At 40.5% G+C, this 16,300-nt stretch overlaps 1 protein-coding gene across 8 annotated transcripts in view; it reads right to left on the bottom strand.

Moving 5' to 3' along the window:
- The window catches only part of oxr1a (oxidation resistance 1a), a 186,068-nt gene that overhangs the window by 112,156 nt on the left and 57,612 nt on the right, over positions 1-16,300 (bottom strand). For 6 of the 8 annotated variants that reach the window (XM_086310503.1, XM_086310500.1, XM_086310502.1 and 3 more), the window contains exon 1: positions 4,810-4,883. The exons of the other annotated variants lie outside the window; for them this stretch is intronic. In XM_086310503.1, the coding sequence (XP_086166629.1) occupies positions 4,810-4,835 (26 nt within the window). In that variant the 5' untranslated portion in view covers positions 4,836-4,883. Of the gene's footprint in view, positions 1-4,809; positions 4,884-16,300 lie in introns of those variants that run through there. 8 annotated transcript variants of the gene reach the window in all.

Genomic DNA, 16,300 nt, shown 5'->3' on the forward strand with positions numbered 1-16,300 from the left:
TTAATGATAAGTTACTAATATGTTTTTACACTCTGTTCTTCACATCTGTTTTGTTTCGCTCAGAGTCGGTGAGGCCCCTGAGGGAAAGTGCCAGTTAACACCAAAGCTCTATCAGAAAGAACAAGGTAAACAAATCTCAGGCTCTGATGTACTCAGTTCATTTACATCACTAGCTAGTAAATGGGGAAGCCACTACTGTTTATTTGTATATTACAAAAAAAAATAAAAAATACACAGAGGACATGAAGTATTGTGGACTTCACAAGATTTTTACCTGAGTTAGGTCTGTGGACCAAAACAAACAAGTTATGCAGACCACGCAGGTCTAACATTCATCACACCTGTCGTAAAGGACTGGACATGCTGGTGTAGCATGTGACCTCCAACCTCTGACATTTCATCTTGCTTCTCAGATGACAAACGCTCACTGTTCAGTTTACTAGATGCACCTGTTAAACTGCTCGTTAACACAAATATAAAACGAGCCAATCAAATAACAGAAACTTGATATATTTAGGCAAGTAGGACTGGTCAAGAGGACCTGTGAAAGTTCAAACCAAGCACCAGTATGGGGAAGAAAGGCGATTTAATCGTCTCTGAACGTGGAATAGCTGTTAGTACCACACGTGCTGGTCAGCGAGCAATTCTCTTAGTGAAAATGTCTTCCTGGTGTCAGAGATCAGAGTGAAATGGCCAAACCGCTTCGAGCTAACAGGAAAGGAGCAATAAAAATAATGACAACCAAAGTATGAGGAACACACTGAACCTTGAAGCTTTTGAGCTACAGCAGCACTGATCTGGTGATGATCTGGTTACAAAGGCCAAACCAAAGAAGTATACAGCATTTGTAGAGTGTGGAACAGATGTACAAACACACAAGATTTTTATTATTTTTATCATTTAGCGCTTAAAACTTCAGTTTTTGTGGCTTACATAACCCTAACAGCTGGATATTTATCACAGCTTAATGTTTTCAGACACAGAGCTGACTACACACACACACACACACACACACACACACACGGAGCATGCTGTTCCACAAGAGGTCAATGTTAATCACAGCTGACAGAGAACAATGCAGCTGCAACATGCATGACTTTCAAGGTGTGACTCCTTTGTACACGTACACAGAAAACATGTGACTCAGTTCTGGCTAATTCATGTATAATAATCAGCATCCAAAAATTCAGCTGAGAAAGTGCATTTGTTAGCTTCCAATCTGTGAAAGCAGCGATATATCCAAACACCACTGCATACAAATACTGATATATATATTTAACATATACTATGTGGGTGGTACGGTAGTGCAGTGGTTAGCACTGTCGCCTCTGGCAGGAGACTTTCCATGCAGAGTTTGCATGTCTCCAAATACATGCTTGTTATGTCAGGTGGTGATTCTGCTGTGTGTATTTCTTCATCTGTTTTGGTCATTTTTATTACTTGATTGTTTGAGTCACTGAACGATTTCTTGTTTTTATGCTGCATATCAACATAAAGTTCTCTAATGTTAATCTATCTGAATAAATAAAGTTTATTAATTTCAGGTGAAGCCTCATCCTCATCAACAACACTCTTCTGGAACAGAAGCAAACTTTCGGTCAAATGTCACAGAAGTAATGAGTGGGCTAATGTTGAGTGCATCTGCATGTAGCTATATATTCAACCACAGGAGTCGAGTCTTTCTCAGTTCCTGTCACAATCCATGTTCACCCTGCTGGACAGTGCGTTGAGCTCTGCCGTTTTTCTCTTGGATGTGGCATAACTTTGATTTGACATTCGCACAGTGTACACCAGGTTTCCCGCATCTTAATCTAAATCCGATACCTTTAAAGCCTGCCAGAGTATACGATTTTATGTTGCTCTCTGCTAAAAAGCATCATTTATACTTGTACATTGTATTTCATTATTTCCAGTCCAAAGAAAGTGAGTGCATGAAAAAGAAAAGGTCTACAGTTTTGATTAGCATTAGCAGATTGCTGCAGAATTTCCACGACACTGATGGCCACGTGCCATTTTCCTCTCAGAGCTGTGTATAGACAGCCTATGTGGGCCACCAGGTCCCGGCTTACAAATCCACTTTTTCTGACCAAAGTGGATTAAAGTTTCAGTGGTGAAGATTAGAAGTGTGGCCTGGAGTGATCATTTCACTTGCTCTGCCAAGATCTGTGTTAACCAAGGTATCTGTGTGTATGTGCAGATATTAACTTACTGGATTGAAGGTAGATGGAGAATTTGTCCTGAGTTAGGTTTGGATTTACACAATGCATTTCTGGGAAACTTGACCACTGGCTTCCTTACGGTTTCTCCACAGTATGTGTGGTTCAGTGCACTTCAAACATCTAGGCTGAACCACGTGTCTTTAGCCATGTCGAAAGGCAGGTATTTATACACCAGTGACCCTTTAGGACCGCTCACAAGATTTCTCCAATCTGATTAAAATTCGGATTAGAACGTCACTGTTTACATGGACCCAAGTCCACAAGTGATGCGATCATGACGTACATTTACATGCATTGAGCATTTGAACAGAAATCATTCTGACAGGCGCAGAATCGTCTAACTTCCCGGAAATACTAGAAGTTGATTTCTAATCTAAACAAATGCTGCTGGATTTCTCCTTTTATCGTCACTGTGCAACACGCCACAGATTACAGTCTCTCCCCTCTCTCATATTTATGACTTCAAGTAAAAGTTTGTGTTGGATACAGACCAGCTTTGTTTCACTCTTGCCACATCTACAACTAACTGCTGTAAAGGGGGTTGATGGATCATTTCACCCTGAACATCAGTAGAAGTGTTTACATGCACACTCGGTATGATCCGACTGCAAGAAAAAATTTAGAATCTTTCGATTGACGTGTTTGCTCGAACCATTTTTATTCCAATCGTCTTTTAATCTAGTTGCTCGTGTTCATGTAAACATGGCTACAGATAAATATGGTTACAGATAAATACGGATTGTCTTGTCACATGTCAGAGTCTGGCATATATCAGTCTGCTTGTGAACAAGTCTTCGACTGTGACTTTGGCAAAGGCAACAATGATTCATTCAGAGCATCTCAGAAACAGTAGGGCAGGGTTTAGGGGATTTACAGGAAGGTTTGAGTCACAGTGGCTCCAACATGCAAGGTGTGATGCCATATACCACAGGGGAGCAACAGGTCTTATAGAGTTCACACCTTGGTAAGTCTGAACTGCTCTGGCAGCATGCAAAAGACTAATGCCAAAATTAGGCACAGGCTTGTTTTAACTATCCCAAATGCCACATGTGAAGGTACCTGTCTCTTAAATCTGTCTCAATGAATCTCAGTGTGATTAATTAAAAGTTACATTTTTGTAAAAAGTGTCTTTTCAAAGACATCAAAAGAGGTGCCAGCTGTGCACATCAAAAATGTTCGAGGTAAGCGATTCCTGAATAAAAATGTTTGAAAGTATGATTGATAGTGTATGAATAGAAAGTAATACAAAGAGAGGAATATAAAGGGAACATTATATTTCACTGGGATAAAAAATTCAAAAGGAGCCACTTTTATGCTTAAATCATTAGAAAATGTGAACCTGATTAGACATACAATGCATATAAAGGACTTGCTACAGTTACAGTTACACTCAAAAAAATACTGTCAAAATTGTTGCTTCATGTTTTTGACAGTAATTTTTTTTACTGTTTCTCTAAGGATTCGTTTCACGTCTGATTTCATATATGTGCTGTGTATGTGGTTTACGCACTCCTTTCCGTATGACTTTGCTTCCTTTATGAAAGAATAGATGTTCCAGACTCACTCTGTGCAAAGCATCCTGGGACGTGATGTTCTGACACATTCAGGCCCGAGTTGTTGTTCAGTTTAATTCTGCATAGGTTTTTAAATCAGTCTCTGGGGTAGTTTTAAGATGCATTTATTACATTCCCTTTTGCTTAAAAAAAGTCTGTCTAATCAAAAAATTTTGAATAAAGAATTCACTGCAGTGGAAAGTATGGACCTGATTCTTCCTTTATAACTACTGTGAGGGGAAAAAAACCCCTGCAACAATCATCTGTTTCTCAATTTTATAACCACTATGATATTAAAAAGGCCTTTACTCCAATATGTCCATTATATTGCTCTCATCTGCTGGCGAGGCTGCACAGAAGCTTTACAATTATTCAGCCAGACGGCCCTGATTTTGTGCGATCGTACAATAGCAGAGAAATGAACTTGCAAATGGATGATGCCTCTGTGAAAAACTGGAGTGTAAAGTGACACACGGCTTCAGAAAGCCTGTCACTACAGCCTAATGACGACTCTACCATCTGTTGTCAAAAAATCAGGAGGGCCTATAAAGACACTGTGACCATTTCGGAAAAAAATACCTCCAGTCTGCAATATAGATATGAAATCGCAGCTTTCTATTCAAACAAATACACAAACCCCGCTTCTTTACAGACAAGCTGGCAAAACCGACTGAAAATGATTCCCAAATCATGCAAAAGGTCTAGTTTAAAGACCCGTAACTCTTGCAAAATTAAGTTTTCACCCTTGTACTTGTATACAAGAAAAAAGCCCCGCCATTCTTCTTTCTTTGACTTACTTGATTAAAGGTCTAAATACAACAAAGTGGCTTCTCCACTTTTCCTTCTCAACGTTGCATCCATTTGCAGAGCAAAATAAATGATTACCATTGTGGCTTTCTCTCATTATTTCTTTTTCTACCTTCAAAACAAACCTCGGTTTAGAGCAAACCTACGTCGTTGTTGTTTTAGACACTATTAGAGAGAGAAATTGCCTTTGGATAAAAAAGGAGAATTTAGTGAGAATAGTTGGTACATACCCAGCACGTTCTACAATGGGTTCCATTGACTCTTGTGCTGAAGAGATAATGGAATCGATCCCTCAAACTGCTTAACTTAAGCGTCTGCCTGTCATGTGACCTTGTCCTCATTAGCAGAGCGGGGCACTGTGCTAATTTATTTACGTAATATAACCTCGACAAGCATGGATGCACAGACAGAATGAGGAAGAAGAGGCCTGAGCTGGCCAAGCTGATTTGAGCCTGTTACTGTAGGCAGAGTTAAGACCTGAGGAAGGAGGTGCACGTGTATGTTTGTGTGTGGGGGGTGGGTGGAAGGGTTGGGTGGTGGGTGGAGGGGCTACAATGACAGAGGAAAAGATTGAGATTGACAGGACAAAGGGGAAAAGGATGGGGAAGCTGTCAAGGCTAGCAAGACAAACAGAGACAGAAGGCTAGTAATGCAGAAGAAGAGGAGGAAGAGGAAGCTGGCTAGAGGTACTGTGGGGCATGGGGGTTGTTATGTGCCCTGTTTTGCCTGGTCCTCGCTGCATATCCCTCGTGGCCAGACTCCAGGGGCACGTCACTTGGTTCTGTTCCAGGTGGTAAAAGCATAAGGCCTCCTGGTGGTGGAGATGTGCCACACTCACACTCAGCCATCTGGTGATGAGTCACTCTGTCTCTGTGCTTGTTTGCTCTGACTGGGCATAAGATTGTATGCCATCAATGTGTGTGTGTGTGTGTGTGTGTGTGTGTATACGCCTGTCCCTTTAACAAATTAGCACCCCGTTTTATTATATGATGGTAAATGGCCTGCATTTGTATAGCGCTTTTCTAGTCCCTAAGGACAACAACAACAAAAAAACCCCACTGGGGACAAGTGAAATGACACTAGCAATGTAACTTAAAATGCATCTGTGCACTGCAAATGAAATGCAAAAAGTAATGGAGACGCCCCGGAGGCGATGCACACAGTAATCTCCTCAGTATTGTGCATGCCTGATGGCAGCATGCATGCTGCCTCCTAGATAGATGGAGCCAACTAACAGCTCTGTTCTTGTGTGACAGCTCCCCTCCTCCGGGCCACAGCTGACCCAAATCTATGGGGTTTTTTTTTTTTTTACTCTGACACTCTGGCGCTCCGCTCTCTCCTCAAATCCCAGTATCATTTCTCACACAGTTATCATGCTGGAGAGACTGGTGTGGCACCCTTACCTTTACTGCCCCCTATCTCCCAACACGCAGCCTTACTTCACTGTACAGAAAACTGTAGCACAGATTGGAAAAAAAGCAAGCAGGATTTTTTTCCCCACTGGAAAAATCTCACAAGATAGATTTTCTAGTAAATGTGTGTCTGTATAAGAATGAATAAAGGGGGCTGAATTACCAGAACCCAGAAAATATTTTTATGCATGACAATTGTCCGAACCAAGCTATCTGTTTTTATGCTTCAGTGAATGAAGGAGATAGCAATGGCAGCAGGAAATACACTTTCCCATTCTTATGAATGCAATATCTCTCAAACGCTCTGAGGGGATGTCTTCAAATTTACTAGTGCTCAGATGTGAACGCATTAGAATTTGGCAGTCATGGTCATTATAACCTCAAAAAATAATAATAATAATAATAATTCATACACTAGAAACATGCTAAGAATTTCTAACAGGACAAGGTGATGACATTTTATATGCAAGTATGTCATTACTCTGAGATAATGTTCTGAAGAAACACCTCTTCTGGACATACTTCTGTTTAAAGATGCTCCAAAATGTTTTCAGTTGGTCAAAGTTTAGACTGCAGGCAGGTCAATTCAGCACCTGGACTCATCTATTAAAGCCATGCTGTTGTAATGGATGAAGTACGTGGTGCAGTAGCATTGTCTTAATGAAATGTGAAATATCCAAGGCCTTTCTGGATGTTGTCTGGATTGAAGCACATGCAGCTCTAAAACCTGTACATATATATGCCTTTCAGTGGTGATGCTCTCTTTCCAGATGTGCAAGTTGCCAGCATCACAGGTACTAATGTACCCCCACACCATCAAAGATGAAGGCCTTTCAAATAAAGAAACAAGATGGTCCCTCTCATCTTTAGTCCGGAGGACCCAATTTTACTTAATCCAACCACAGAACAGTTTTTACCTTTGCCTCAGTCTGTTTTAAATGAAGGCAGCATTACTGGGTGGTGTTCATATATGGCTTCTTCTTTGTGTGATAGAGCTTTAACATGTGTTTGTGGATGGCACGACGAACTGTGCTCACAGACAATGATTTGTGGAAGCGTTCCTGAGCCCATGCACTGATTTCCATGACAGAAACACTCCTGTTTTTAACGCAGTGCTGCCAGAGGGACTGAAAAACACGGGCAGCCAGTATTGACCTTTAGCCACGTCCTCCGAGCTTTCTCCAGATTCTCAGAATGTTTTGGCGATATTATGTATGATATAATGTAAATAAAATAAAATAAAACTAACTTTAAAAACTCTTAAAAACACAGAAGATGAACTAAAACTATATAACTGTGAATTATCATTTTTCTACCGATAGAAGTACTGTGTAGAGTAAATTCTTGTCTAACAAATAGGGAACATTTACTAGTTACGGCGTCTGATGTAAAAAAAAGAAAAAAAAAAAAAAGAAATCACATTAATGTGACCTGATTGGTGATCCTAGATCGGCGCTCCTATTGTGACACTATTTATAATTATTGGTGCCAAACAGAAGGCTGGCCTTGAGCGCGCTGTCCTGTTACATTATAACTGTAACAAGAAACAACACACATAGCATGTTATGGTCCCGGGACTTAAAACCAACAGCTTTTCAAAAAAAACAACGGTATGACACACTAGTCACAAAATGTACTGAAGAAAGAAACGTTTCAGCTCCACATTCACTATTATCATAGAAACTAAACATAACGTTTTGGCAAGACCCCCTAAATCATTTTTGCAAAAATATGTTTCATATTTAACAACTTAAAAATTGTGTTAGGCCTCTGTGAAAGTCTAATGATCTAATAAACCTGCTGTATGTTTGTTAAATACAAGTATAAAGGTGGAGCCAGCAAAAATACTGATGGGAAAACTGCTAGTTTAATTTGGTATAAAGGTAGAAAAAAATACAAATTTACCACAACAAGAACAAATTAACTTAATACTTAACATCTTATATCTTTAAAAGTAGCATGTATTAGTTGTGTGCCTCTCCAAACCACTCAAGTTGCAGATTCTATTAGATTCTATTAGATTATAATCTATCCTGACCATAGACGTATGGTCAGGATACGTATATAATGTATATAAAACGATGAAGGAGCCATTGTAACATCATTGTAATCCACTAAATTGTGGATTTCTTATTTTAAAGCCTCGGTGTTAGTGGCCTGGTCACCACAAAATTTATTTTTGGAACCCAGAGGGAGGCACTGTTAGCTATGGCTAGCACATCTGGTTAGCAAGCTGCATCCACAAAGCATACAGGTGCACAGCACAGAAGTACAGACCTGCTAATTAATGCTTAAAGGCTAAAGAAACACTCAAATTTACCCTCAAAACTACAACACGGACTACATGGATGGCATTTTATGCAATTTCATTAAAATTCTTTAAAAGGTACCAACACCAAAATAAATTGAGCATTCAAATTCAGTGACTGGACTTTGCAAAGCTGAAGCCTAGTGGCTAAACAAAGGGTTGTTGTAGGGGCCCAGGCCCATCGGGAGTTGCATCCGGCCATGCTTTTTTGTGAAAACTGATCACTAAGCTTTATTTGACTACCTTGAATTCAAATGTGAATTTTACTGTTGTAATATTGTTATATATCAACCCTTTTCCCATCAGTTCGAGGCACTCAGTGAAGTTTTATATAGACATTAAAATCACACTTTCTTACAAATCACCTCAACTGTCTGTATACGGGCTGTCACTGAGTTGTTAAGAGCCACATGGCTCAGCAGTTTTTATGGCTGACTCAACCACAGGGCTGTCTGTCACTGCGAAAGTCCTGCCAGAGAGCAGAATGAATACGCTGGGGCCAGTGCTGGTTTCCATCTTTGCAAGAAATGCTTTTCACCGGAAATATTTTGGGTAATGAAAGTCCACCCAGCCCATCTGTAACCTAGACCGATTTGAGTTGGGCAGTGCATGATGATGTTTCTGAACAGAGGGTGAAGAATGGCTGAGATCTGTAATGCCTCCCTGACAGACTACAGCAGCAGAATACTTAATCTGCACACCTACATTGGAATACCTCAAGAGAGTGAGCTGTAAAGAAAGAAGCACATACTTGGGCAGATAATGGAAAAAAGGGATAATATCGGACTAATCTTACCCCACGAAACAGCAGAAAGAATTTCTTTTAGTTCCAAGTGTGGTTTGTTTATGTCTTAGTTTGATGAAACAGTTGATAACTGGTAACAAATAAGATGCCAAGTGCACGAAATAGTGGATAAAGAGGGCTTCATACCAAAACAAAAGTTCCTCTTGGAACAAACTGACTCACGCCATCGCTTTCCTCCCCACATTTTCACTGTATTTTATCCATCTACCTATGATTATATGTGAAAGCTGCAGGATGTTTCAGCCTCTCTTAGTGCATAATAGGCGAACATTACAAACAATCAAAAAGTGATGCAAGCGTGCACTAATCAAAGGAACAGATGGCTGGATTTATGGTTGAAGCATAGGTACTTTAACAGTGTCACATTTTAGAGGCAGACGGTATTGTCGCATCGTTGTAAAATCTATGCTATATATGTCATGGTAAATATAATTAGAGGTGGGAAATTAAGTATTTGGTGCAGATGTCCATAATCGGTGGTCGTAGCTAACTTCACTGAGATGGAGAAAGATTAGAAAGACAGGAGGGGAAGAAGAGAAGTTCTATATAAATGCAAGGACTGCTCAGTGGCATTTGATAGACTGGACATTTTTTCGATCTGTACATGATGTTTATTATTATTTTAATAATGAGGTTCAGTTCATTTTGCACAAAATTAGCTGGTAGAAAAGTTCTCCAGCAAGTTTTTACTTTTATACTTAGAGTACTTTTCAGAGCGTGTACTTTTTAGAAAAGAAAAAGTAAAGAAGTTGAATCTGTGTACCTTTGCCACCTTCTAATATAATAAAAGGCATCTGCACCCTAAGAGCAGTTTTGATTCTGTTTGTAATTTATTTTAAGCTGCATGCTAGCACTAAATTCCAGCATGCAACAGCATGACTAACTGCATGACACTTTCTTGGTGCTGTCCTCTGCACTCCATGCTTTGTTCATCGTGTACAGGTTGCAAACAGTGAGTTTAAAATGAAAGAAGGACTGATGCACATGTTCAAGATAAACCAGGCTTTTGCTGCTGTTTCACTAAGTCAGCTGCCTTTTTGAAAACTGGGTCCATAGTTGAGTCATCACTAAACCAGAGAAATGATCAGACAACCACTGTGTGCTACCTGAACATGCTCATACGCAGACTTTATGTCAGATATACTGAGTAATACAGGTACAGACTTATTTCCAAGATTAGCAACACTGACCAACCTAACGTTGCACTCAATTGATGTTGCGTAATCAATCTGATATTATGCTAATTGAGAGTCACAACTGCAGCAGAGCGGTGTTTTGTTAGGTGCAGAATGCACCAGAATAATGGGAAGAGAAGTATTTTCAGTTTCTCAAGACCAACCTGAAGACAAAGAGACCCACAAACAAGCAGCAGACACATGCAGGTAGGGCCTGACAGAGCATCTCAAGAGGGGAAGCACAGCATTTCTTGATGTCTCTGAGTTTTAGACTTCAGGCAATTTAGACTGCAAAGGATTTTCCTTCAATTATGAAAAACAATCCTTTAAAATGTTTTGTTTTTTAAGTTTCTTATGAGCCTCTGAGCATGTGGAACTATGTATAAAAATGCCAGAAATTCCCAGTTAATTCCAGTTAATACTTCATATGGACCTTATGGACTGTAACATCAAGCACAGATGGCAAAGATTGACCAAGCTGGGCTGAAATGCTAAAACAGTATTAAGTTAAATCTTAGGCTGTTTTTGTATAAACTTCTTAAACTTCTAAGTAAGCTTAAAACTAAGATATTACAATGCAAACTTCATGGGTATAGCTTTTATTTTAAAAGAGTGCTTAGACCCAGCAAGCAGGGTCAACTTAGGCCACCGGACCCGTCGTACAATGGAGGGACTCCTGCTGTTCATGAGTCCCACATGTTTTACATCACATGAAAAAGTGCACAAAAACTAACCCTGTGGCAAGTGACTGCTAAACCAATACATTTACATAGGGCTGCACGATTAATCGTTAGAAAATCGCGATCTCGATTCATACTTATGTGCGATCTCATTTCCAAATGACAACGATTAAAAAAAAAAAAAAAAGACGACGACGATTGTACCGCATTTTGATCCGGGACGTACTCTGCATGAAAACAAGCGCTCACTCTTCCTGCTCGACAAATGACAAGGGCGGAGCCTTATATCACGTGATACAGAAGCTGTGCCGTGTGATGCTAAAATTAGCAGGGAAAAAACAACGGAGCAGTGTTGCCAACTTAGCGACTTTGTCGCTATATTTAGCGAGTTTTCAGACCCTTTAGCGACTTTTTTTCTAAAAACAAAAAGTCGCTAAAAAAAAGACGTGAAAGCGCGTATGGCTTTTACTCTCAACAAGCAGCGGGTGCTGTAACGCAGTCAGTTCTTCTTTTACTCTTTTACTCTTATGCTGTTTTGTGGATCACAAGGTTTAAAACTACTTATAAACACACACACACAAAGTAACTCCACCAGAGCGCCTATTTCGGGTCACTTTTGCCGGTCCAAGCCCGGGTAAAGGAGCAGGGTTGGAATTGTGACATTAAAAAACCAATAATTGCTAAAAGAAATTTAATTTGTAGTTCTAAATAAACTCTAAATGCATTTAGGACGTTTTTTACTCACTTTATGTCTCTTCCACGATGTTATTTCTCTCTCCAACAACATAGGTTACAATTAGATTAGCATGACCAATTATGCAAATTAGGCGATGACTTCATTTAGCGACTTCTAGCGACTTTTAGGACAACCAATCCGGTTGTTCAGTCTGACGTCACTAGCCGTGTCTGGGTCTAAACTCCGCTGCAGGTCCACATATCAAACGATCACTGTGGCATTACTGAGAGTTGAAAAACTGTCTAAAGTCTTTCATCTTTAATAAAATGATCAGCGTTCTGCTCTACCAGGTGTAACAATTGAGTTTAACATCCAGGCATCCATGAAAACGGAATTTATGACATTTAACGGAGTTAGAAGTTAGCAGGGAGTTAGCTCGCTAGCTTCTATCTAAATACAATATAGCACGTCCTGACTGCGGGGTTTTGGAAACAAATTAAAACGTACAGCTTTCTTATCACTTCCAGCATAAATGAAGACAGAAAACTAAACAGCAGTGACGTTTGTAGGGTTACTGAAGTTGGGCTAGCTGGTATATAATGATGTGCTACGTGACCGCTAGCGACATAGCTATGTTAGCATAATATAAACAAGCTAACTTTTTTTCCACTCGATAAAAGTTAACGTGAGTTTTCTCGGTGGTCAGAAACAAATGTAATCGCATGGCAGGATGCTGTAAAAGGACCAAACTTCAGCCAGGGCCCTATTTCAGGAAGCCGGTTTAGTGGAAAAACTGAGTAAGTATACCCTGAGTTAACGAAAACTCTGGGTTTTCGGTTTCACAAAGCGAGTTCAGCTGAAGCCTGAGTGAGTCACTATGACGACACACTCCGTGAAGCTAACCTGCCCCCTAGCAGGTTTACTACAACTAACCCTGACTGTCTCCGCCCCTTTGTCGGAAACCTGACAGTAGGAAGTGTCGGACATGGCGTGCCCCGTCCTTGAAGAGCCAGTAGATCGTGAAGCCCAAATTCTCCGCAGAGCTCTCCGCCGGGAGAGAGTGATCAGATCGCGTTTGGACATTTTATCATTTCCTGATGAGTTTCTGTGCGAACGTTACCGTTTCTCAGCACAATCTATAAGTTATTTGGATAACATCCTCAGGCCATATATTACGCATGTGACATCGCGGACATGCTCTCAGTTCATTACATATTATTTGTATTGCACTTCGGTTTTTTGCAAACGGGAGCTTTCTGTATAATATTGGTGACGCTGAGCACGTTTCCAAGGCTACCGTCTGTCGGGCAGTCAGGAATGTTACAGTTGCACTGAAACGTCTCCTGTACTGGTTTGTGGTGTTCCCCGGTCATAGACCCACAAGATTTATCAAAGAGGGATGCCACAAAATTGCAGGTATCAGGATGACCAAAACTTAATTTATGATGTGGTGATACTTGGACTACTACTTAAATTTTACATTTATTTTCAGGGTTCCCAGGCGTGATTGGCTGTACAGATGGCACTCACATTCCAATCATTGCTCCTTCAGTAAATGAAGGAGACTATGTGAACAGGAAGTCTTTCCACAGCATTAATGTACAGGTACATAGTTCCCTGTAGCATTTCAAACTAACAGATTATTTCATTATAGTAATGGATGCTAATTTGTGTTCTCTGCACTGTGAAGATCATATGTGATGCTGCCAACATTATCACAAATGTGGAAGCCAAGTGGCCAGGCTCTGTTCATGACTCACAAATATTCCGTGAATGTACACTGAGCACAAAATTTGGACATGGTGAGTTGAGAATACTTTAAAATATATAAAGACCAATTGCTTCAGGGACATTTGAACTGAAGTGTATCCTTCTGTCTTAGGAGAGTTCACTGGCTACTTGCTTGGTGATAGGGGGTATCCATGTTTACCCTATTTGCTTACCCCTTACCCTGACCCTGAACCGGGCCCACAGCAGCGATATAATCTGGCTAATTGCAGGACAAGAGCCAGAATTGAAATGACTATCGGAATGCTTAAGGCCCGGTTCCAGTGCCTGCAAAGACTCAGGGTCACCCCAGAAAGGGCATGTGACATTATTGTGGCATGTGTGATTCTTCACAACATTGCCACAATTAGAGGAGAACACTGTCCTTCTGAACCAAACATCAGTAGTGATCCAAACCATGAACATCCTGACCCTCCCACGGACATACAAGATGGAAGCGCAGTCAGAGACACCATATGTCACAATCATTTCTTTTGACCCATCACCTCAACATGTTGAAAGAAGAATAAACAGATTTTTTGTTCAACTGGCTTTATTGGTCGCCTGTATTTCCTGTACACAAAGTATTACAAGATGTAAACCTCATAAAGTGTCTCTGTTGCTTCCTCCTCTGTAACAGCTGTCAATGTTTCTTCATTATTTTCCTGTAGTAAAGAAATAAACAACATTGCTGTTCTACTGTAAACTCATATAATCTGTGGAGTATTACTCACAACTGCATGTTGGTCTGGCTCAACAGGAGGCTGCACCAGATGCAGTACACCACCACCATCAACTGATAGAATATGAGGTTTATACAGGTCACTTATAACTTACAAGGGACCAAATGGCAATTAACAAACATACCAATCACCTTACACTTCATTGTCATTATGCTCTCAAAGACAACCAAGACTGAGGGAAGGCAAAATCAGTAGGAAAATAACTTCACTACAAAATAATTCATTATGGTAAAGAGTTTATCAAATGAATGAGTAGCACTGCAAAGGTGACTGTGAAGAAAGGATGTATGCACATCATGTATTATTTTGAATTTACCCCCTATGTAGGCACTTGTGTCTTGCGGGGTTATTGACTCAGAGGATGTCCCCGCAGAGATGCCTTCGGCCACAGGGCGCCCACTGTTTTGGCTGAGGGCCAACTGCTCAGCCTCTGTGAGTGGTGGTGGTGGAGGACCCCCACCTGTTTTTCGGGCCTCCGCTTTTTTTCTGTTGGCTATAACGGGCCACATTTGAGCATACAGAGTAAGCAAATATGTACTTGTAATGTGCTCAGATAATTTCAATAAGTGCTTACAGAAAGAAAATTAATGTAGCCTCTAACTGCAATTGATTTACATGGGACAAACAGACCAAGCACTATGGCTCATAATACAATTACACCTCACCTGTTTGGACTATATTTTTATATTTCATTTTTACTTGCTGCCAGGCACGTTTGGGGCCTGTTGGGTTGCACCTGCGCTCACATCACATCACAAAATAAAATGTATAAAATAACAAATAAAATAACATATGATAAAATAACGTGTTAAATGGGTGGAAATCCCTAGATCAATGTTTAAATTAACACTCACGCATTGACTCTGTCGGCTCCCTTTCTTTTGCAGCTGTGGCTGTGTTACTTTTTTCCGCAAAATTTGCATGTTATCGGCATATGCTGCCATCAGAATTTCGGCCTCAAGCGCTGTGAAATACATTGACCGCGCCTTCTTTCCCTCCGTCTCCATGGTGACTCGCTTAATCTGTGCTCCGCTTATCAGGGCTTTATGTATCCTCGTCCGCGCGCTTCACTTGGGGTTAAAGCAACTCCGCGTTGACTGAACGAATTGTTATCAGCCTTTCTGAAACCGAATATTCCGAGTTGGACAGTTCGGGGTTACTCAACCCTGAGTATCGTTTTTCACTCTGAGTTTTCTAAACCGGCTTCCTGAAATAGGGCCCAGGAGAACAACTGAGATAATCCATCCACAATACGAGGTTAGTCATTCATATACTGCTGCATGGGCTGGGCTGTAGTTACGTCCTAAGGTTTTAAAAGCTGAGCTTAAATAAATGATTAGCGGTAATAAAAGCCGAGGGAGGTCAACAGGGATCACTGACTGTTTTAGGAGCTTTTTGAGATCAAATAGAAGAAAATACATAACATTAAACATGTTAACAACACAAAAGCCATATTAAACGCAGACTACTTTAGACCCGGAAGTAGGATTCGTCGCGTCATCACTGAACAACCGGGTAGCGATTTTCCTTACTGAGGAGTTGGCAACACTGCAACGGAGAGCACGTCAGGGATGACGAGAAAGTGACAGGAGAAAATCCGTTCCGGTCAACCACCAAAACATCAATAACGGGAACCTTATACAGCGCTTCCCTATACCCGTTGAACTCAAAGAAATTACGGAGGCTATCACTTATCACCTGACCAAAGATATGGCTCCCATCAACACTGTGCAAAACGAGGGATTTAGGAAAATGATCAACACCCTAGACAAACGCTACACAGTGCCGTCCCGCAACTATTTTTCTATTGTTGCACTACCTGCTCTATACACGCAGTGTCGAGCAACGGTGGAGACAGAATTTCAAGCAGTACATTTTGCGGCAACAACAAAACGTGAGACATTTGTTGTTTTTATGTTTATTTATTGTTTTTATGTTCAGTCTCAACTGTTACGAAGTTGATGTGCAGTTAATAAGTGCAATAAATATTTATACTGGAAAAGAAAATCGTGAGAGAATCGTGATCTCAATTCTAAGCCAAAAAAATCGTGATTCTCATTTTATGCAAAATCGTGCAGCCCTACATTTACACTATAGTTGTAATTTTGCGTTGTTTTCACTTTTTATGTGACCTGCGCTAGTAGCACACATTTAA

The sequence above is a fragment of the Aulonocara sp. 'chitande type north' Nkhata Bay genome, linkage group LG11 (genome assembly GCF_057382095.1).
Source record: "Aulonocara sp. 'chitande type north' Nkhata Bay isolate Kocher_YH1m ecotype deep benthic linkage group LG11, A_spYH_male_GT1.1, whole genome shotgun sequence".
In the NCBI taxonomy this organism is placed as follows: domain Eukaryota; kingdom Metazoa; phylum Chordata; class Actinopteri; order Cichliformes; family Cichlidae; genus Aulonocara; species Aulonocara sp. 'chitande type north' Nkhata Bay.